Here is a 24,460-nt window from a genome sequence, read left to right as displayed (position 1 = left end):
TTACAGAGACGAATTAACACATGTGCAAGTCCGGAGATGGAAAATATCTCATCTGATAAGGCCTTTTAAATTTCACTAATATAATGAATGAATTCATGGTTTTAAGATAGGAGGGTGGAGGCATTGGAGATGTCCAGGGATGCAAGTGATGCAAAAGCTATCAAGTCTCAGGTTTCTCTGTGGGGTTATACGCCATGACTATAACATAATACTATGGTTAAACTGAAAGGTCAGGTCACATACTTCCATCCTGTTTCTGTCTCCTGTTCTTGCACAGAAACATTAGATCCCTGCCTCCTACTAACACCTCCGGTTTACGGCAGCCCCTGCTATCCCTGCATGTATGCATCTGTGCATGCGATACTTTATAGCTTATCTGCTCTCTTACAGTTTAGCTGGTGTATTTTTGAGAGGATTACCATACTGCTATTTTCTCACATATCGCTCTCACATTGAGGCTTGTCTTTCAGTGCATTCTGGCTTTAATTAGTTGTACATATAAATTACTGGTTAGGAGCGGTATGTGTTGAACTACCACAATGATGCGGATCTGAGCGACCAACAGAACCTGTCTTGTCAGGACAGCTTTTTTATTTTTTCAGCTTACTGAAAATAGAGGTGGGCATCTTTGGGAATCCTACATTTCGAGTTGATTCTGATTCTCAGCGTCACAGTTTGATTCCGAATTGATTCTCAATCCAAAACCCAATCCTCAATTCATAGTTTTCACTTGACGTCACATTCCAATGTCATTTTGAGTTTGTTACTTTTGCGATGCAAAAATGCTGGATGGTTGTTGTGCTTTCGGATGCACTCATTGACGAGGAGACAAGCCTTAGCGGTGTTAGGTGAGGGATTCCCTACAAGGTAAAGGTAGACATTACCGCAGTCGAGCGCTGGCAGGGACCTGCTGATTTTTAACGGCGGAAATACAACAGCGGGTACTGTACATGGATCGCAAGTGCCCAACACTAGCAGTTTGTGTCCATATCTATATATTTTATTTTTTTGAGTTGAGGTGATCCAAATAAAATTTAACAGCTTTTGCTGCGTCTGTACGAGAGAGTCCGGTTCGAACCGCTTGTTTTGTCCTCCAGGTCATTGCACATGTTACCTGCGTGAAAACTATGAATTGAATACGTGTTGTTTGTTAACGCTGGAGTTCGGTGCTCCACTCTACCACTGTTAGTAGCTGGTCTCTGTGTGGTGGGGTACAAAGTATCCACAAAGTACTTCAGTTTTGTTATGCTAAGCTAATTATTAAGTTATTAAATCTAAAATGTGTTCAAAAGCTTGCTTTTTTTTAAGATACTGCAAGGTAACTCCAGTGTGTGCAAATTAAACATCCTGGTGCTGCACACACCTTTATTTTTCATTTTTTTTATTTTTTCCAGGTCCGTCAACATAACTTTACAGTTTAGAAAAACAACCATTTTTGATGAGAATCGGTTCCCTTCCCTCCTACACCTAGTTTAAAAGCTGATTGATCCATAGGTTTTCTGATTGTTGTTGTTGAGGGGAGCTGTTCGGTATGCTTAAACAGCAACACACACTGCGTCATATGATTCTTTCAGACTACCTGTTATCCAGTGTTTTGACAATAAAAACAGGTGCTGATTTATTTAACTATGTTTAGAGAATTACTGATGAAAACATTAGGTCAGAATCTACAAGCAGAAATCAGAGTGAACAGCTATTTCTGTTCAAACTTCAAAATTATGATGGATTTTTTGGGGTCTCTTTAGTCAATTCATGTTATGACTTCAAGCATTAAGTAATTTCAGGAAGTAATGTTTTCCCTCTACTTTTTTGCTTCAGTAATCTGCACTTTTACCTAGAACTGACATATAATACAATAAATATGGCATTACAGTGACTTTATGTAATAAATGACTTGACTGTTATTAGTATAATCCAAACGTTATTGAACTGAGGCTTTCGGCTGCTGTGACTTTGAAGGACCTTTATTAGTACATATGCCTCTGTGAATGTTTTTGCGAGCGAACTATGCCAGCGGTTCAGCAGTGGTGTCCGCTCTGAGCAGATGCCCGTTACTCCTGGTTGTGATCAGCATTTTAGCGGGCTGCTGCCAGCTCTTCCCCGGCCCAAAGGGACCAATTAGGCCCTGGCAGCTGCACCCAGAATGCCACCACTGAATGTGTGTGTGTGGGGGGGGGGGGGCTGTGGGCGGGGGAGGATGCTGCACAAGAGAAGGGCAGATTAAGCTAAGGACACGCATGTTACATGTAGGGAAACAACTCTGAGTTATTACAGAAAGGGTCCACTCCTGAGTCTAAAGAATCGATAGTGTGGTGTGAGCAAAAAGCGACCAATTACTGGAGAGCAGTTGATGAATAAGAGAAAGGTGGGAAGTAGTTGGTGGGGCAGTTTGTTTATCTGGAGCCTGCCGTCTTCAGAGCATCTGCCGGTCTTCTTAAAGGATCAGAAAGGAGCGGAAGCCCCGTGGCCCCCTGCCTTCACCAAATTAACGCCCAAGCCAACAAGAGACTTGACTTTCCCTCATCACGCCGTCATCCCCTTTTCTCCCTCCTGACCTTTAGCCCCTGAACCCCTCACTTTTCCCCCTGTTAAATCCAGAGCCATGCCAAGCGCTGGGACCCCGTTACTGAGCTGACCATGGCCCCAGGCCAGAGTGATCCTTCAGACACAAGTTCTGTAGTTATTCCAGCAGGCCCTCTTAATTACATAGAGACTCAAAGGTCAAATGTCAGTGTCATTGCCAAGGGTCATCTGTAAATATATACTCTACATTTACTGGACACTTAAACCTTTACAGTTACTCATGGAGGCTACGTTCTTACCCTAATGTTGTCATTATGTATGTCTCAATATAGGAGCGATTGAAGTCTTAAAGGATCAGTATGACACATTTTTAACTGCTAAGTGACTATTTAATGAAAAAAGAAACAAATGTATTGTTGAAATATATTAGGATAAATCCCTTTTTAGAAATGTCTCACTTTCAAAGGGATCCAATTAAAAACAGGCAAAAAAAGGAAAAACACAACACTGCCAATAAGAATAGTCCAACCAGCAATCAACACAAAATCAATCAAACTGCATTAAAACTAAGACTAAACAATTACAATCACAAGATGGTCACAAAAAAACACACATTAAATTGATTGGGTTTTAGATAAGAAAACAAAGCATTATTAAATAAACCAAATGCGGACAGCGATCGGCTACGCGGCTACGAATAGGCTTTAGGGACCAATAAAATGGAGCTGATCAGAGCGCCTCAATGAGAAATGTGAGGCACAAGAGAATACAGACTGTACAGAATATAATATGCAAGGAAGAAAGAAACTGCAACCATCATGTTAAGTTTAGATTTGTTTGAAAAATTACTTTTTTAATTACGAATAATTGATAATCAAAATAGTGGAACGGTTCATTTTCTGGTGATCGTCTATCGCTTAATTGATCTTTCGTTTCAGCTGCTCTATATTAAAGGAAAAACGTAAGAGAAAGGGAAATGACAGTGTAAGAGCCAAATGGTGAATGGTTGTCAGTGTTTTTCTTCCCTGCGTTGAACAAATGCAGCTGTATTTAAGCCTAACCTTTATCCTCTGAAAGATGTTTGTCTGCTTTACAGTCCACTTTGAAGACCACCTTAATACTTAATACTACTTATGAGCAGTGCCGTCCTATACCGTCTGCGTGGTTCTCTTTTCAACCTCTCCTCGACACCTGGCCTACCTTCTCTCTTAACACTCTGACACATTTGTGATGTTTGCGCGTCTCCCGCCGGGCTTGTACATCCCACCCTTGTCTCTCACTCAGTGGCTGAAACAGAAGTTGAGGGCTGCATGGTGTCCGACCGGCTGACTGCGGTCCATCACTCACTGGCCCAAAAGAATCAGCAGCATGATGGATGTGCACCACCCTGGCATCTGCAACCAGAACCTCAGGCCTGGTTTAAATCTACACCACTGAGCCTCTTCTGCTCCGTGTGTGTGTGGTGACTGACAAACAGTACTTTAGGACCCTGCATGTGTCTTCAACCCATCACTCAGTATGATGAAACAAAGTCAACCAACATACTGTCTGTCCACACACCAGCTCTTCTGCCTTAATATTACTTTATTCCATTACAAGAATGTTGTCAGCCAAGACATCCAAGGCACAAACTATTTCTGGGTGCAAAAAACAGTAACACAGTTACTGTTTGATAGCAGGTGGGACCAGGACACACACCAGAGCTCGACCGAAACTGAATTTTTAAGGCTGATGCTGATTTTGATATTTTAGAAAAGAAATATGATCACAATATACTGGATTAGCCAGTCTTGACATGTATCGTTCAGGGCAGAGGTTCACTTCCCTTGTGGAATCTTATTTTGCCCTTTCGGGATGCACTCACTTAACCTTCAAGTGGCCCAGTCACACTTGGAAAAGGTTTTATGAGACGCGCTTACCCCTCAAGCTTTTCACTCTCTCACAAACACACACACCTACGCATTCTATGCTCACAAACGGATGGACATATAACGTCTGTAGTAATGGCAGTCCTTAAGTGGGCAAAGCCTCAGGCTCTTCCTCTCGATGCGTCTAATGGGATCTGCTGATTGACAGCCACAGTTATCCCTTTGGCCGAACACAACGCTCTGTGTGTGACAAACACATCATGGGACGCACATGAAACGTTCATAGTGAATCACAACCTGACACAAAAGAATATGTCAGCTCTCAGGGTTGGGGTCAGGGTTAAGGTTGAGTTCACAGGAAATGCATGTTTTGATCATGTCTTATTTACATTATTGATGTACTTTATGGCTGCAGAAGCATATGGCTACTCTGGAAATGCACACATAGGCTTTATTATGATTTAATTATTCATCAAGGATATTGTCAATTCTCCTATCACATTCATGCAACAGTTGGAATTTCCACACATTATCTTTTGATTAAGATTATATAGTTGAAACTATATAAATCCATAATCTATTGATAAAAGTTTAATGTTATTTAGCATGACAGTCAAAAAATGGTTAATTTCATTATTGTTAAAGAATGGTTGTGTGTGTGTACCTAAGCTAAGTTAAGCCTTTTAAACCTAACCCCATACCCCTCCTATTCTAACCATTGAATTATTTTTGTTCGTGATCTTTGCATTTTTAATAGTGTGGTTAAAAAGCTATACAAATCATTAACACTTTATAACATAGCCATAGCAACAACCTACCAGCATGTGATTGTGGTTGCATTTGCTGGTGTGAGGCTGAGTGGAAGAATTCCCTCTCCCTGGGTCAGCCTTAGGTTCCCTGGGTCAGCTGGTATGTGGTTACAGCCGATGACTCCACTGCGTTGATGGACGAGGCCACAAGCCAGTAGACCCCCCCCGCCTCCCCGCCTCCCATCAGCACCACCACCCTCCCTCACTCCCGAAACACACTCTTCCTCCTGAACACGCCTCTCTGTGGTGACATCATTGGCCGACAGCTGATGGCACGTACCAGGGGCCGCCTCCTGTGTCAGTATGTGGCCTCACACAGCCGTCAGCCTGTCAGCCCGTGTCAGCTCTGTATCCACCTACACACTAATGGAACCCCGAGTACTCCTCTGCAAGAGTGTAACAGGACTATCGTACAAGAATACTTTATTAAATATAATACTGTTTAATCTCTGGTGGCAAGTGTTAATTTGGTCATGACACAGTACAGAACTGAAGAGCAATAGATTGTCAAGCCATCTGTCTGTCATCACACTTACAGTAACACCGGTTCTCTGAAGGCAGTTCTGTTTTTAGTCTGCAGGAATTAATCAAGGTCATGTGGAAAATTACTTAATGGATTTAAAGAAATAGAACATGTCCTGTAACTTAAAGGTCTGCTGCTCGTTTTAAAAATTAAAATCAAATAACTGTGTTATGTTAGAAGGTGTCACTTGTAGAGCCTGACCGATATGGGTTTTTGGGGGCCGATGCCGACATTAAAGTGAAAAAGAGCCGATTTATGAGCCGATATTTTGATTTTAAGAATGATTGAAAGCTGGTATGTATCTATCTATCTATCTATCTATAAAACCTTTTCTTAAATGGATTATGTTAATAAAATCGATTTTACAGTCTCAAAAAGTGAACATATAACAAACATTTGCTACTGGAATTTGCATCTTTTTCAGCCGTCTGTAAACAGAGAGAGTGAGAGAGAATAAGCATGTGTATTTCACTTTACATATAATCTGCCATAATTTCAATGGAGCACATTCACATCTAGTTCATCCCTTTACCAGCACTCTTCTAACCAAGGCTATGTGAAACCATTTAACCACCATCGGTATAAATCATGCCGTCTATAATACAGCGAGCTGCTGTTGAATGCATCTAATACCACAGGATTGTCTACAACGAGGACCTGCGACTTTGAGATTTCATTTAACTAAAGTTAGAACTACAACCAGAGCTGTTACGGCTCAGACTACAACGTTTCACATCTACAACGTCACACAAAGAGGAGCTACAGGAAGACGTGTTATTTTTGTGTTCTGCTCACGTTTATTTACATGTCCGTGTTTATTTAATAATGTCAGACATGCCGACTAACTGCAGACAGGCAGCTCACAGAAATATTTATAATACGTCAAACTATAGTGTAACGGCTCGTTAATGTTAGCGCTCCTCCGCTGATAATCACGGCATTAGCTTTGTGGCTAATCTAGCAACGGGCAGCGTTAGCTGCTGTAATGTTACGTGATTTTAGAGAATATTTAGAAGTGATGAATTGGGGACAAATGTGGACCGTTCACTAGAACTGCCCATGACACGAGTGAAGGATCTGACTCGAGAGCTGTTTCTCAATCTGCGTTTATGTCTGTACTTGTGTTCTTGTGGACTTGTGAAGCGTCATCAGTCGCAGCCAAAGTACTGTTCCAATTCAGAAGTCCGCATCTAGCCAAGTACAGTCAAATACCCGGATGTGTTCTCGCTCTACCCATTTTACCGAGCCTGCATCGGTGGTGACTTGTGTGGACTTCGGATAGCCAGATATCCCAGAATACATTTCGCCACCAAAAAGTGGAAATGTCGGAGGGGAAAACTCACAACTGTAACTTATAATACTGCTGTTCTTGTGTCACATATGGTAGTTTTAAGAGTTTTTTTATGCGGGAATATAGTTGTTTAAACTCCGCCCGCTAATGGGTCCGGCCGTCATCAAGTCCGCTGCTGTTCCAATTGCTGAATGACTGACTGCGTGGTCCCATTCCTGGGAGTTTGTAACGTTACTCCCGAGCCGAACTTGCCAAGTCCGAGCTTTAAAGTACAGAAGTTGGAACTTGGTATTGAGAAACAGCCTAGGTTTATTTTTTTAATATATATCTGCAGTTATAAAGAGTCGATGACGATTAAATGCAATTAGCTCATATCGGCCGATAATATCGGTCGGGCTCTAGTCACTTGTAGTGATGAACCGTCAGATAATTATTTCAAATCTTCAGCTCTGTGGCCTCTTTGAGTCCTTAGTTTTGATTTTACAGCACATGTACTGTATGGTTTAGTGTCATGTTTCAGTGTGTGGTGGATGAGTAAATAGGTCTTTTGCTAATATGTATAACAACTTTGTGAGGACTGTGTGTCTGTCACATTGTTTTGGAGCTCCTCTGCCCCTTTAGTTGTGTTAAAGGCAATAAATGCAGTGGCTTCATTGAGAAATGCTAGAAAATGCTGGGATGCATGAATCCCAGTGTGTATGGCAAAGGACATTTAACTTCACATCTTAAATGGGTTTGAGGTTTTTGATTAAGGCATGAAAAAAGCATACAAATACATACAAAAGTTACCTAACTACCACATGTAGATCTTTGTCTGTTTTGTGCTGCTTATCGACCAACACAGACACTGAAACCAATATATCTGAGCTAAATTCGGCTGATATAAATGTTCAATGTAAGTGTTCATTTATTTTATCAGTGCAGGGTTAAATGTCTGTAACAAAGACGAACTGAACTTGGACCCGATTCCGCTTCCTAGCAATGTAATTCTGACCAAATGGTCCGTATATACATTAGGTGCATTTCTATCAAGCAAATACATGACACTTTAAACACAAATCTGGAATTATAAAGGGATCCACATCCTGCAGCAGCGATACCAATGAGCTTTTTAGAAAAAAAAAAAGTAGTGTGCACTATGAGACTTTACAGACTGAGATGGTTCTAGCTTTGAGCAGTGGTATATGGAAGTGTATGAGCATTTTATGATCTCCTCTGTTCAACTTAATTTACCTACAACATGTTCCAAAACTCGTTCACATGCAACACCTGCAAAGCTCACAGTCTAGGAGTACATGATACCCTCAGATGAGTTACAGGATGCAGTATTTTTAAGATGATGGAACGCAGTTCTGTTGGCAGGGTGGGGCATCAAACTCTGTTGACATCTCTGGGTAGTCTGTCAGAAAGTATCGCTGGTTGTCAGACACGCAGAGATCATATTATCATAACCACGCTGACTTACAGCGGGTTATTAAATTGTGGTAACTCCCTTGTTAAGTCTGATGTTAGCTTGGCAACGCTGTCTTCTGTAAGAGCTCTGGAGCAGTGGGAGTCAGAAGATGAGCCCCAGGGGACGGGAACATGGGATGGCAGGGGGAACAGGCACTGTCAATAATAAGATTAATTATCCATCAGGTCGTTCCAGGGAGGGGACAGACGGAGGCCGCTGCTGCCTGGAATTAGCAGTCAGGTAGGGAGGGTGGATCACTGGGGGGATCCCTAAGAGGATGGAGGAGGGGGGGGGTCGGGTGCAGTGGCCTGTCAGTAGCCCCAGTCAGAGGGCTGAGGATAGAGATAGAGAGTATGGAAGTATTATAGTAGCAGACAACTTTGCTCAAACTCTAGTCCACGATTAGATGAGGCTCAGGCATCTTAGGGCTGTGACTCTACTTCAACACGCCCAGATCCACTTACGTGATGATACATCTGCCACTTTATTTCGATAAAGCTGGATCTACATAAGTGATTTGTCATGAATTTTGAGTGGATTCCTCAGTTGGACTAACAGAAGAGGATCAGACCTGTTATATCATAGAAAGGATAAACGAGGAAAAGATTTGCCTTTGGTTTTGTTTTGAAGGTTCGGTTCATCCAAAATACATTTAGTGGTTTTTGGCTATGCCGATTGTTGTGGGTTTTGCCCAGAGTTTGAGATATGTCAGATTTTTGCCTCCATCCTTTCACAATGGAAATAAATCAAATTGCATTTATAAAATTGCCTTTAAAGGATAATTCTGGTTTATTTAAACTTGGGCCTTATTTTCATTGCTTTAGTCATCATTTTTAAAAGCTCTGATAATGATGTACTCACAAACGTGATCACTGAGATCTGGGAATATCGCAAGAAACACAAACAATTCAACAGTTTATCCAGATTATCTAAACCAAAACCAAACGTGAGTACACCTGAAATGTCTGTAAAGATCCCTTTTGCACAGGAAAATTGTGTGCGCTCACAACTCCAGGGAGTGTTTCATGCCACATTTCACTTATTTATAGCAAAGTCACTGCGTTTCCAGATTCCAGCAATTAACCTTTTTGACAAACACACACGATTGCCGTACCTAAAGAATTAAAATACAAGTTGTCAATTTCCATAGTTTAATGTAGTTCTGATGATGTCTGTTTGCATTGAGTTGTGAGAATGATCCAGAACAAGGACACACATTTTAGAAATAGATTTCTTGCTGCTGTGCTATGGATGCATCAGTCCAGCCTTTTCTCATCCAATACCAGTGCTCTTTTTATAAAAAATGTGTAGATAACCTCGTTGTGTGGAAATCTGTGTGACTGAATGAACGTAATTGATAGCAGATATGTCCGATTTTGTTACAACATTGAGAGATAAACTGGTAGTGACAAAAGGAACTTGAGTTGAAACAATTACTCGATTGATGGGAAGATTGGTTGATATAATCGAGAAGTAAATTGTTTAAGCCATTTTTTAAAAGCAAAAATGCCACAATTCACTGGTTTGTGGTGATCTGGCACATTGGAGCAGGAGCATCCCATACGTGTGAGACGTGTAATATTGGGGTAGAGTCACAAATCTCAAACGAATATCTCAAAACCTGAGCCAATAAAGCCCAAACTATCTATACTGATAGATTCCACTTGAGTGAGAAAATATGTTGGACCAACCCTTTAATGTGGCTCTGTGGCTGGGCGGCAAACTACTTGTGGAGGGAGGGATGTGTGCAGCCTTTCTTGACTAGAGTAGATTATCTGTGGATTCACAGCAGCGAGTCAGCGAGAGATGGATGGACGGCGTGCGAGCTGCATGCGTCTGCAAACGGTGTCACAGCACAGGGCGCCACTTTGCTTGCTCCCCCCACATAGCATGGCAGGCCACTGTCAAAGGTCTATTAGGGGAAGATTGAGACCCCAGGTGTATATGTGTGTGTTTGTGTGTGTGTGTGTGTGTGTTCACATGCTCATTGGTCGTGGTCCCATAGTGGAAGATTGAGACCCCATTGCTCCCAGAGCCACTCAACCAACACCACCTGCAGTGGTTTACAATCAGAGGAACACTGTCCATCCATCCCTGCTGACACACACACACACACAAACTGAGAAATACACACCAACAGTACTGCTCACTATAGATGTCATTAAACAGTAGCCAAGGTGGAACAGCTGTGTGACAGCGTCATGGACACGGCGGGTGTCATTATGTTGGAACGAGCGTTTAGAGGCAGATTGAGGTGCAGGTCGGGATGCTGGGGGAGGGTGTGACGGGAGGTGTACGAGGCTGCTGGGTGGGAATCGTGGCAGCACCTTTGACAGGCCCTATTTGTCATCTGCCAGGACACCCAAATAGCTCTGACTGCAATACGGATGGATTGTGGGAGAAAAAGTGACTACTAGCCAGGCAACTAATCCTGTACAAACCGCCTCTCCAGTGCCACATATATACTCTCTTGCTCTCTCTCCTGCTCTCTTTTTTTTCCCCCCAGGTCTCTGTTTCATAAGCCTACACCTTTTTCACCCACAGAACTAGGATGAAATCAGTATCACTATATTAATAAGTACTATTTTTATTTTTGAAATTACTTTTGGCCACTTTACTCCGGTGCTTAAGGCCCTTCATTGGCTTCTGATTGGTTTTAGAGTGCATTTTAAAATTTTAATAATTACTTACAGAGCCTTGTATGGTCATGCTCCCTCTTCTATCCAGGATCTAGTGCATGCACACACCTCTGGTCGCTTTCTGAGGTCTTCAGGCCAAGACCTTTCAAGTGTCCCCAGAACACGTTTTAAGACAGAAGGTGATCGTGCTTTCTGCATAGTGGCTCCAAGGCTCTGGAGTTCTCTCCCTTTAGACTTGAGAGCCTTGGATTCTGTGGAAACCTTTAGAAAACACTTAAAGACACATCTTTTTAGACCAGCTTCTATTTAGCAATACAGTTTTGTATTTTATGGTGTGTGTGTGTGTGTGTGTGTATGTATATGTGTGTGTGTGTGTATGTATGTATGTGTGTGTGTGTGTGTGTATATATATATATATACTTTTATTTTATTTGTTTTTATTGTAAAGCACTTTGTGATCCCTTTTGTCTGTGAAAGATTACTTACTTATTAACATTAAAGGTTAATTCCAGTTTAAGTCAAACGGCATAATAAACATGAGCAGGAAGACGATCATACATGCTTTAAACAAGCAAAAAGTTTAGCCAGATTATACAGAATATTTATGATATAAAATAATAAACCTTCGTTGCACAGGAGACGTGTGTGTGTGCGTGCGTACAGGTCAAAGTGGAACCTGAAGGACGTCTTGTAAACTGCGTTGGCTGTTTAAAACAAGTTTGGGCAGTAATTTTACCATTTGCCTTTATTTTCTCTTCCGAGTAAGTGTAGTTAACCTGGGGTTTGTTCAAAACACACCAGACCGTCTGACTGCTCGTGTTTCTTGCCATGTCAGACTCCTTGACTCCAAAGTAATGCAACATAAAAATGGTTTAAACACTAACACAATGATCATATCATGAATAAATGGAAAAAGGGATAATACAAGATGAGGTGTCCTGTGATAGAAAAACCGTGAACGAGACGAAGGCAAGCAATTTGTTGTTATACAGAAATGTGTAACGTAGAATTATAACACTTTATAGAACCTATTATGTACATGTGATGTGTGCATCTGCCTGAGCTTATGTGTGCACAGTGTGTGTGTTTCAGCTCGCAGTGATTTGTTCAACAGTAAATGTTTGTCTGAGATGAATTCTCCAGCTGATCCAGAGCTGCATCCCAGTTGACAAATGAAACCAGCGCCTGGGGGGAGGAAGAATGAGGGGGAGGAGTAGAGAGAGAGAGAGAGAGAGAGAGAAAAGCTGGAATGTGAGAAGTGGAAATCGAATCATTTTATTGTTTGTCACCGTGGCCCTCGTGGTCACAGTTTGTTATTGGACGCTAATTAAAACAGCAACAATCCTGACAATTGGCAATTAAAGACTTGTGAAAGAGGTGATAGGAAATGAGCTCCTCGCCGGGTGTATAAACTCATTTGTTATCCCTCTTTCACACCTCTCTTCACTCTGTCTTTTTTACTCGTTAGGAAGACAGAGTGCTGTCACTGACCACCACAGTAAATGATTGGTAGAAGGAGGAAGAGGTAGTGCAGATAATGACATGCAAGAGAGTTTTTTTGGGGGGGAATAATTTAAATGAATATGGTGTGCAGCCGATTGATGTTGCATTAAATCTTGCTTTTCAGGCTGTAGCAATGGAAGGTTTGTACCTTCACGTAGGACCATGCAGCTTGTGGCAAATTCATTTATGAAAGGCTTTTGAAGCCGTGTCTATGAAAGCTTGCTGATAAGGATATTTTCAGTTTACCACATCTCACATGTTAGTTCTGTCAGTTTGGCCACTATGTATATCAGTAATTGATAATATTGTACACACCAAATGAATTTTCTGAGATCTGAAAACATGATGACATCCCTATAAAGAAGTCAGAAGGGTCAAGAAACACGAGCAGCCGATGAGTTGCAGTCAAACCTTAAAGACTTATTAAAATAATTTATTAGATATATGAGTGATATTTGGATACGTTAGGGGTCTTTGGCCCTTAGTCTTTGTCGTGATCAAAAGTGCGAATGCGAATTTAGTGGGATTGAACTTTTTCTCAACTTCATTTGCAAGAGAGAGACTAAGGTGAACAGTAAAATTGTTACCTTGACATTAAGAGACTTCTGCTTCTGCTTGTTGCCTCCGAATGAACGTTTTGAGGAAATCCGGCTTGTTTTTTGCTGGGTTTACATCCTGCTGATCATTAACTGCCCCTTTTTTTTTGCCATGTTGGATTTCTTTTAGTGATGTGTCTGTGATCCCAGATCAGGATTTGTTTTTCATTTGATCTCACAGAGTTGTATTTGCCACAAACCTCCAAACAGCTATTCACAATGTTCCAACATCTCTGACGTAAGCAGAGTGACTCCTCGCCCGTGTAGTCTTTGATCTTTGTAAACTGATGTGAACCACGACCCGCGATGCAAATTCTAGTCTTTGTGCAAGTAAGTCAGCCGGCATAGACCATCATAAAACAACATGATGGATACACAGTCAAATAAATAAATAAATAAAAACACTTAGTCCTCTTTTTTTTTTCTCTCTACTCTTACGCCTCTTGTCTGATGGATCTGTAAAATGATATAACGAATGAGACTTAAAGTGAGAAGGAGGGAGGGAGACCAGGCAGGAGGGATGAAGGCAGTGAGGAAAGAGACAGAGGATTTGATTTATTAGGCTCATAAAAATTCTGCCTTTGTTATTCCCTCTCATTTTTATATGTGAAGCTTATTAAAGAGCACACCTGCCAGAGTCCTCAGACAAACACGTGTGTGTGTGTGTGTGTTGGTGTGTGTGCTTAGTTTTATACATTTAAAATGCAGAAAATGTATGTTTATATGTAGATTTGTTCACAGACAGGCTGTATGTGTAACAGTTGCTTCTGTATCTGTGTGTGATCAGATGTTCATGTGCAGATGTTCATACTGATCTGTCAGTTTCGCTGTCCACAGGTACCGCCTCCTCCTCCCATCGTAGCCCCACCTCTCAGCGGGTGTTCAGGTCACGCTACAAGATGGTGACCCGCCCGGGCACGAGCGCCACAAACACTCTCCACTACAACCCCGCCCTCTCTTGGAGAGCCAAGAGGATCCAGTCTGCCAGGTAATCCACTTTAACAAAGACAAATACACACACCTCGGCAGGTCTGGGTTAAATGTGTCTCATCGGGTAATATCCCTCAGTACAGAGCAGTGCCCTTTCTTTTATGTCACCGTCACGCGCAGCATGAGTAGAAGAGGTTGGAAATTTATGGTGCTCATTTTTAAACCGTAGATAACCCAGAGAATAAACCATTAAACACCACTGTGCTCCTCACATTAATTTACACCAGCAGGGAACGCTTCACACCCAGGGCAGATACAAAGAGAGAGGAAGGGTGGGTGCGTCGTTTTCTTAATGTCGGTACATCTTCCATCTCTTCTCCCCCCTGCCCCTCCATTTATCTAACTTTTGTCCCCTCTGTCTCAGCACTCATTTCTCTATCATTCTCACATTTTCACTTGAGGTTTCATCGACCACTGAGTAACAGGGCTGCAACTAATGATGAATTTCATTAATGGTTAATCTCTAAATGTACTCTTTAAATTGTAATGAATTAGTGAATAGTCCGTCGCAATTTCCAAAAGCCAAAATAGAGATCTTCAGATTGCTTGTTTAGTCTGACAGTTAACGGATAATCTAAATAAATTCACTTTACAATGATATAGAACATTTGAAAAGCTGGAACCAGATAATGCTCAGCCTTTTGCTTAATGACTGAAATGATTAGTTAGTTTTCTGTGATGAACTATCAATCGACAAATCATTTCAGCACCAGTCTATAAATAAAGGAATCTGGAATATTAAAATATGACTGACTTGTGCTAAAAATATACATATTTAGCTCTGTAATGTGCAGAGCTGAGAAGATATGTTTTGTGTAATATGACTGCTTGTGGTGGTGAGGTCAAATCTGAGGCTAGAGAGAGTTAATTAATGTTTATGAGGAGGTCATTATTGGGTTACTGACATTAAGTTAATGCCTCATTCATGGCTTTATCACTACGGAAAACACACTACAATGACGTTTATTAACCAAGTGGTGGTGACCTTTTTTCCGCCTGAAGGGTCTGAACAGGTTGTTGTGGTTGGTTTTGATGATCTGCTAATGTGTAGAGAATTAACAGGGTGCTCTTGCAGGAAACTGACACAGACGCACCACACTACACAGGTTTGAAAGTTTGAAAGATTCATTACAGAGTAAGGACCGTTGAACTTTTAACTCAAATAAAAATAAAAATTTTCTCTGCTTTTTGTGTTCGGTCAGACATTGATCTTCAAGGGCAGTTAGCTGAACTGCGACTCATGTTTCATATTTCATTCAGTGGACTTGAAATATTTCTCATGGTTTGGCACACCAGGCACTGGAGTAAGAGCCTGAAAACGATGCCCCCCCTTCTCTATCGTGACACCCAGAAATCTAAATAAAATCGAATCGTAAGCACCACAAGCAAAATTCCAACTGAGCATATAATAAGGAATTTATCTGCAGTGTTGAGTGTAGAAAAACTAATTTAAGTACTCTTTAAGTTGTCTTTTGGTTGGGTACATTTGGGTAGCCCAGTATAACTAAAGCATTTTTTAGCATATTTGTGTTTTGCGTGCATGTGTTGGTGACGGGAAGTTCATTTGTGTAATCCAGATTGGGTGAGACAGAGGGGCCTGGACTGTGGCTGGGCTCAGCCTCTGGTGACTTATTACTATTCATTTAGCTGCTGCAGTAAATATTGATTCATCAAGGGATTTTCAATTTGAGCCCTGTGACATCTTGTGAAATATCACCAAGTGTGTAGAAGTGAGGAAAGAGATAGGGAGGGAGGGGGACAGGTCGGGTCCCCAGGGATAGTGGATCAACCCCCCTTTCCTCAATCGCCCATGCGCTCCTTTCTCATGTCTGTTTAACTCCAAAGACCCTCCACTTTTATCAGTTTGAAGCTATTGAGTGGAGCATGAGCTCATATTCTCTGCTCTTAACTACTGAGTGCTGCTCTTCATCTTTGGCCTATCAGACCCACTGATCCCTGTCCTCATACGTTCTCTGCTCTTATCTCTGTGCCTGCTCATAGCTGAACCACTCACTCAGGGCAATGCATCTAAAAAGCTAAATCCCAGGGCCAGCTTTGCAAAGTGACTCAGAGGTTTCCTAATGTCTTCAAGCCAGGTAGCCTGTATGGATTCTATCTAACATTGTTAGAGTGTTGAAAGTTTTTAAGTTAAGTAGAAATCAAGCTTTTAAGATGATTAAAGTCAACTCAGATGCTCTGGTGGGCATTTTTATCCTTTCTTAATTTCTTCATTCAGTCAACTTATTTAGATAGTCATTCATTAGAGAAAGAAATCCTTTGTGTGGACACCCACACAGGGTGGGAAAACTGGGAGATATGGCTTCAGCCAATATCATGATACTGATATGAATATTTTCTTGGCATATTAACATATTAGGGGTGTGACGAGATCTCGTGCAACTAGATCTTTCTCGTCAAGGTGAAAAGCTGCCTCACTAATGTCAGTGTGATTGAGGGTGATGTTAGCCCAGAAGATGCCCCCACCACTTCTAAATCGTTGGTATGGCAGCATTTTGGGTACCCGGTGGAAACAATAAATAGCAACAGAATGACAGGAAAGACACGAACAAAATGTAAGCAACATTTCCTAATGCACTTGCATTTTGTCATTGAAGATTTCTTAAAAATAGTATTAAAACATCGTCTTGTCTCGTGAGCTGAGCGTATCGTCACACAGCTACTTAACGTATATCACAAAATGGCAAATATATGTAAGATTATATTTAAAATATGGTGATTGGTGTCTGGCACGATGAACTGTTCCACTGCCATGCCTTAAATCAGGAGAAAGTCTTGCCTCGTGTAAAACAGAAACCTCAATAAGTCATTTTAAGTGATTTTTAAGTAAACATCATTCATTTGTTTAATTAATAATTATTCCAGACCTGACTACACATGATAAAGATTTAAAACATTTATAGATGTTGTGAGACAGTCTTGAGATCTTCACTAAGCTTTTTTTTCTTACTATAGAAATCAGAAAAGATACTGTTATGTTGCATCAGTTGTTTTGTTTTTTGTTTGTCTAGTAACTATTGAATACACCTTTTTTTTTTTTTAGTTGCAGGTGAATGGAGTACTAATCCAAAACCTCTCTTCAGGGCAAAGCTTGAGCACACAGGGCCTTAACATTCTCTACACACCAATGGACACCACACATGTCTGTTTAGGACAGGCAATTTGAACAGCGCCTTTTCGAACACAGATGCAATTCTAACTAACTACTTTAAGAAAATTCACTGGAACAAAATTTAAAAGTTAAAGATTTGATAAAACTAAATTAAATGTACATTTTCACACTACACTTACCAATTTCACTGTCTAAACCCTTTCCAACAGCTAGTCCCAGACCTTTCTTACTCCCGGGCACCCGGTAAGGCACGAAGAGAGCTTCCCCCTTACCCAACATGCCGTGCTCTTACCTGTTTTCAGCCATAACGAGTGTGCAGGGTGATTTAGTGCTGGGCGGCAGTTTGAAGGGGCGGGAGAATCAGCTGCAGTATTTCAACCCCCGCCACCAGAAAATAGATATAATCTCAACATTAACTCCATTAATAGTAGCAGGAGTTGAATTAAGAAAGCCGTAAAGCATGCACACTGGAGGATAAATTACAGCCCAACCCTCCCTTCATCTCGCTCACACCCTCCTATTTTTCTCTCCACTCTCCTTTTTTTAATTTTCTAAATCCATGCGTTTGTTCTGTTGCTGTTATTTCTTTATTTTCTCTTTCTCTTTAATAATTTTATATACTATATATAAATAAAAGCCATATATTATAAATATATTTAAAAAAATAATCCTAATAATTGGGTTCTACTTGCATCTATCTCTGTTTAACTTATGTCTGACATAAATGTTAAAGCCTCTAATATAGCAGGACCCAAATAAGTATTAACTATTTCTGAGTGTATACATCTACACACACACATAGACACACGCACACACTCTGTCCAGGCGCTCATCTCCTTTAGTGCTTCAGTATCGATCAGTACAGGATGTAAGAGACTGGGCAATAAAGTGAAGCAGCGCTCCCTCTTCTTCACTTCTCTACTCTTTTTCCCGCATTCACTCCCCCATTCATTGCCTTTTATACCCGATTCATTCATTTACTCATTACTTATCACATTAGTCATCTACACGTCACCTACAGTTGTGTCTTATGATCCTCTTCTGTTGCTGTTCACACACACACATACTCTCTGTGGCTCTTCCTAATGTTATTTTCTAACCTAAAAGAGGATTTTGTTCATTACAGTCGTTTCCCTTTTTAAGTTGGATTTGATGGGCTCGTGATGCGTAATGACACTGCTTTGGTTTCCTTTAAGTGCCTAAAGAAGAGCAGCAGTCCTTACTGTTGGAATTAGCGCAGTGCTCGGTTTCAAGGGTAACTGTTTCCCAATATGAGCTTACTAATGCTTGGGTTGCAGACAAATAGACAAGGGCAGCATTATTCTGAGCAGTCGCGCGACCCTCCAAATTCTTCCCTGTCACTAAAACAAAAGTCGGATCATTCATCAACAGCGCCGGTAGTGCTGAATCGCGCTCTCCTTTTATCTGTGCATCGCATGGTCAGAACAGTGCACACACGCATACACTTGCCTGTGTGTATATAAACACACACACACACACGTATGTGCATACGCATGCAGACTATTCACAGGGGAGTTTGTGCATGCCCTTGCCACCTCCTTCATTTCTTACTTTTCTGAACATATTTCTACCTTTCTTTTTGGGGAGTTAAAGTTATTTTTCTGTGACCTCCAGTCTTTGTCTTTATGCTTTACAACTCCATCGATGGATGGATGGATGGCTTTACAACACAACTAAATGAATATAAAGTACAGAAATTGTACTCCACAACAAGAACCTGGAAAAACACATCTAAAATATTATTACAATTTGTTAATGCTATCTTGCTCAATATATTCTCTCTCCTTTAAGCTCTGGTTTGGTCTCCATCAACTCTTGAGAACAATATCTGGCTCATTAGCTGCTAGATTTTCCGCTAGTTACTTTTTAATATTCTCTAATAATTTATAATAGTCTGTCTGCCGTTTGGTGCTGGGCAGGTTGTGTAGAGTAGGTTTATCAAGCTTCTTATGCCCTGATTTGAAGAACAGAACCAATAAGCACATTAAGAGTAAGTGAATCACACAGTAAATGTACCTTTAAAACCAAAACAATGCGCTAAAAGAGGCTAAAAACTGGTGATAATACCACATGGGTTTGTCACTATGTTTGACCAATTTTGCATTACATTTTGTCATTTTATCCATTGTTTAATATGGAAAATATTGATTAGTGCAGCAGTAGATAGTTCAGCAGTTTGTATGATGTGTGTGGATGTGTCCCGTAGGTCTTGTAGCAGAAAAGAAGGCAGTGGGGTACAATATCTATGCAATGTTCAACCCTGAAAGTGCTTCGCCCCCCTGAAACAATTTGGTTGTCCAGCAGGGGAGGATTTGTGCATCACATGGACCTGGAGGGTCTCTGATAACAGATATCCCTCTGGAGGTCAAGGCCATTACTGGAAACGGGCCAAGGAGAGCCTGTAGACAAAAAACACCCGCTCCTTTTTAAAGAGGTCGTGTTATGCTTTTTGGCTTTTTCCCTCTCCTTTATTGAGTTGTATATCTTTTTTGTGTAATAGGTTTGCAAAGTGAAAAAGTCCACTACAAAGGGAGTTCCCATCTCCCACAGAAAACCTTGCTCTGAACTGCCTGAAAACAGGTTGTTTGTAGTCCAGCCTTTTTCCGTTGATCCATGTGACGACACAGCAAAATGTGCATCATAATCCTCGCCAAGCGGCTAGTCCGACACGCCCTCAAAACAACGGTGGAAAAACACTCGGCTGCTGCAGCACACAGTGACGAGACGTCCGCCTGCTGCCTCTCTCCCTTCCAAACACTAGCTATCCTCCTGCCTGGAGTCGATGGACGCAAAGTTGTTACTGTGATGTAGAGACAGAGCTCAGTTAAAACTTTATGGATGAAAGACACTTTTGTTACAGATTAATAACTCACCACTCTGAAACTCTTGCTCCAGTCCATGTTACTAAGCTGGTAAGGCCATATACAGCTGAACCAAAGCCGTGTTTACCGGCTTCTCGCGACCCGCCCTACTCTGCCTCTAATTGGCTAGTAGTCCTTAACTAGGAACTGCGCATGTGCAACCCCCAACAAAGATCATGTAGAGACAAGATGTATCACTCCATAGCTAAAAGGAAGCGTTCAACACACAGGGTGAAAAGAGGGGCTGCAGCAATATGCTGTTTGACTAAAAATATGGTGTGTTTTGAAAACCATGTAAACCTGTTCTGGTACAACCCATAAATAAGATTTTGAACCTGAAAATGAGCAGAATATGACCTCTTTAAAGAGGTCTGGTATTGTGCTCATTTTCAACATACGAACCCCTTGAGAAAACCTCTTTAGCAGCCTTTCAGCATGACAGTCACTGAGGTTTGAACACAAAATACGAACTAGTTAAGAAAACCTCTTACCAGACTGGGCGTTACACCCCCAGTCACCCCCCTGACTGCAGCCCTGTGTCAGGGTTAACTGCCGTCTGTGTTAACTGTTCATGTCATATCCCCATTAACCTCCATTGTGGCTCCCCAGACCGCCCAGTCCTTGTTTAAGCCTCCCCGGGTGGCAGTCAGCGCTCCAACATTAGCCTCCATTACAGCTCCCCTGGCTGCAGTTGCCCTGTGTAGGGCAGCCACTGATCTTGTATCAGTGAAACTGAGTGTCTGTGCTGCTGAGTTATGGCGTGCAGTCAGGTATACCGTGTACGTGAACGCAGCTGATGACTGATATTTACTCAGTTTTTTTCTTATTTGCAGCAGTGCTGCAGCTCTCCGCCGGCCGCAGCGTGTTAGGCGTCCGTGTCAGTTTTTTTTTTGTGCGCCGTGCATTTGGGGTAACCCTCTCTTTTCTCTGTAATGGGAGGCATGAACTCTCGCTCTAAACCCATTTCCAGCCCATCTGAAATACGGCAGCAAATTACCTCCAGCGGAACCCTGCACACCAGCCCCAATCCGCCCCAAATAGAAGTGACAGGACAGCGCAATTTATCGCCATAACCCCTGCACCTCCCCACCACCACCCAGCAACCCCATACACACTGCAGGCTCGCACATACAGACGCCGCACACATACACAATTGTAGTCGAGTGACTTCTGAATGGTGAGCGTGTGTAGAGGCCTGTGATTGTGTGTACTGTACATACTGTAGCAGGAGTGTGTTGTGATACCGTGTGTGTGTGTATGTGTGTGGTCTCTACGCTCCAGTGTAGGGGCCAACCTCGCTGCCCTGGCCCCCTGCCCTGCCTATTATCTCATTGATTTCCTCCTCTCCTCTTTTCAATTCTCTCCATTTCCACACTGCCGTCCTTTCCATTAGAGGAGCAATTTAACAGAGTGCTGTGACATGGGAGGAGGGGGGGGGGGGGGAGTAGAGAGGAGGGGAAACATAAAGTGAGGAGGGGAGATATAGTGGAAGAGCTTAAGGGAAGACAGGCAAAAGAGGGATGGAACTGAGGAAGGGATGAGCAGATAATTTCATTGCATCTCAAAGAATGGCATGAATGAAAATTACAAAACTGTTTGTAAACAGAGCTTAACGGATAATTATAATTATTAAAAGTTGTAAAATATATATATATATATATATATATATATATATATATATAGCTTTATAGGTTGAACTTCAAGATGTTTCTGTTCGTCTCTGACTGTTTTTCTTTTTCTGTCCTTCTTCCTCTTAGGAATTTCCTTCAGAGCCGTCTGCGAGCTCCCCACGACAGACACCCGTCATCCACTCAGCACTGGAGGGGAAGCAGCATGTGCTGGATTGGTGGTTCCTTGTACCGGGTGTCAGCCAACAAGCTGTCCCGAACCATGGGGTCCAACATGTCAATCAACAGAATAGGTACTCTGACGGTGACTCTAACACACTAACAACTCTAACAATACCGTAAGTTGTGGCAATTTAACATTTAAATACTTCAAGAGAAAATTTTGTTAATGAGTTTGCACAATAAGTTTGTACGGAGCTCCCAAAAGGTCTTTTTTTCCCCAATTCTTTTGTTATCTCGCAATACTTTTGCTTTCCCTCTGATTCATAGAGAAAGACTGTATTATCATATAGTAGTAGTCACTGTTATAGTGGCTGTAGACATGGCTGTGCTTTGGTCAGAAAATAAGAGGCCGTAGTTATTTTCTTTAACTTCCTACATTTTTTAGATGAATGTAACTGACTGACTGTGAAGATAATGATTGTCTTGATTATTTATTTCTTCAGTTGCAGTTCACAAGTGTATGGGAATGTTGAAATCATTGTGACTGAATTTGAATCTGGCAATATATGGCCATCAAATTAATTGTTGTTGGTTAATGCACATGGGGTGTTGCACACACATAGATTACACGTTTGAACATCCAAGACTTAACATTTTTTGGTACTTTTGCCAATATGATACCTGGTACGATACCAAAACTTTTTCTTTTTTCAATCCTTATTTCATATTTCAAAAGACAACACGTGTTGTCTACACACAAGCAGCTGATGAACATGCCAAGATAAAACATTGAATGTATAGTGACAATTATTATACCCTATATAGTCCACGCAAAGTGTCCCAGATCAGTGTTTCCCCTAGGATGGAGTTGTAGCAGCGGAGGTGAAGCGAAATTGTTTATGTGGGCGTAGTGCGTAGTATGTCTGAATATAAAACCCCAACACAACATATCTCAGCAGTATTGCTTTTGTGTCCATGAGCATGTTTTTCCATAGGTTAATATAACCTCAGAATCATTAAAGATAGCCTACGATTTTTTATGTTTACAGCTTTTGACATTCATCTGTATAGACATTAATATTTAAAAATAGGCAACATGAGAAACCACCTCCCTTCTGAGGTGCATTTTATTTGCACGTTAAAAAGAAATGTCTCCTTATTAGCTTAAAAGGACTAGTTTGCATCACTAATTTGCTTTACTAACCTCAGCTCCTCCAGTCACCACTGTCCTTTCTTTTCCAAACAACCACTTTTTCAGACTCATCTGAAAACTGAAAATTAATTTAGGATTAGATCCTGTCTGTAGGCTACAGGACGGAGCTGTAGGCTACACCAGTTTAGTCTAAGTTTGTACCTGATGTTCTCAACATTGGACGAGTATGTAGTAATAAAACACAGCTACCGGTTACTTTCTATAAATTGAGCTAATGTTAAGTTACATAGCAGCAAAAAGACGTAGCCTGCTGTATAGCTTTTCTGCTTAGCTTCACTTTTCCAGTAGTTGGGGAAACAGGCGGACTTTTCTTGGTGTTGATAAGCTACCACACCATAACCAACACCATACATTTACTGCCAGAATATTTTCCTCCGCTCGCGATCACCGTCACTTCCTGCCGCTCGGATAATCGAATAGGGATTTACGCTGCTCTTAGAACAGCACCTGTCTCGTAGACTTGAAGAATGAGGAGCGGACCGAGCCAAGCGATGAGTGTGAGTGAAAATTTGTAGCACATTGATATCATTGTATTGTAGTATTATTGTATCTTTTTATACTTTTTTAATACTTTTTTCTGATCTCCTTACTTTTTATATATTTATATTACTATTTATGTTATGTGTACTATAAGCACCGATTCATACCAAGGCAAATTCCTCATATGTGAAAATGTACCTGGCAATAAACCCGATTCTGATAATGAGTGCGAAATTTTGGTAGCCGCGGTCACAATTCAACAGCTTCTGAAGGCATATAGGGGAAAAGCTGAAGACTGCGTTTTGAAAGGTAGTGTACAACCGATGGTCATTAACCAATAGGGGTGGGGGGGGATCGATACACCATAGTAATCACAAATTTTTCCGTGGCAATATTGTATCGATACACAGAAGTCAACTATTGATCTTTTATTATATAAATTGTACATGAGAATTTCACATTTTGGTACTATAATAATAAAATCAATTGCTTTTTCAGTCCACGAGAAAAAGAGTTTTCCTTTGGGGGCACAATTTGAAGTTGGGGAAAAAGGTGATAAATTGCAATATATCGCAATATGTTTAGAATAAAAACAATATTGTATCGTGACATAAGAATTGTGATTATATCGTATCGTGGGGCCTCCGGTGAATTCCCACCCCTACTAACCAAGCCGTGTATACCATCATGCATTGCGCTGATAGAAAAACAGTCCACCAACCGACTGTCCGACAGCAGTGACGTAATTAACAGCCCTGAGATAATGATCG

General features: G+C 41.3%; 1 protein-coding gene across 1 annotated transcript in view; it reads left to right on the top strand.

The window, feature by feature from the left end:
- zc3h3 (zinc finger CCCH-type containing 3) overlaps positions 1–24,460 on the top strand; it is a 77,067-nt gene that overhangs the window by 26,000 nt on the left and 26,607 nt on the right. Inside the window, exons 4-5 of the mRNA XM_046050134.1 lie at positions 14,043–14,193; positions 21,965–22,128. Coding sequence (XP_045906090.1) covers positions 14,043–14,193; positions 21,965–22,128 — 315 coding nt within the window. The remainder of the gene's footprint in view (positions 1–14,042; positions 14,194–21,964; positions 22,129–24,460) is intronic.

This window comes from Micropterus dolomieu, linkage group LG05 (genome assembly GCF_021292245.1).
Source record: "Micropterus dolomieu isolate WLL.071019.BEF.003 ecotype Adirondacks linkage group LG05, ASM2129224v1, whole genome shotgun sequence".
Classification (NCBI taxonomy): Eukaryota; Metazoa; Chordata; class Actinopteri; order Centrarchiformes; family Centrarchidae; genus Micropterus; species Micropterus dolomieu.
The sequence above is the reverse complement of the archived record's forward strand: the minus strand, read 5'-3'. Positions and strand labels throughout refer to the sequence as shown.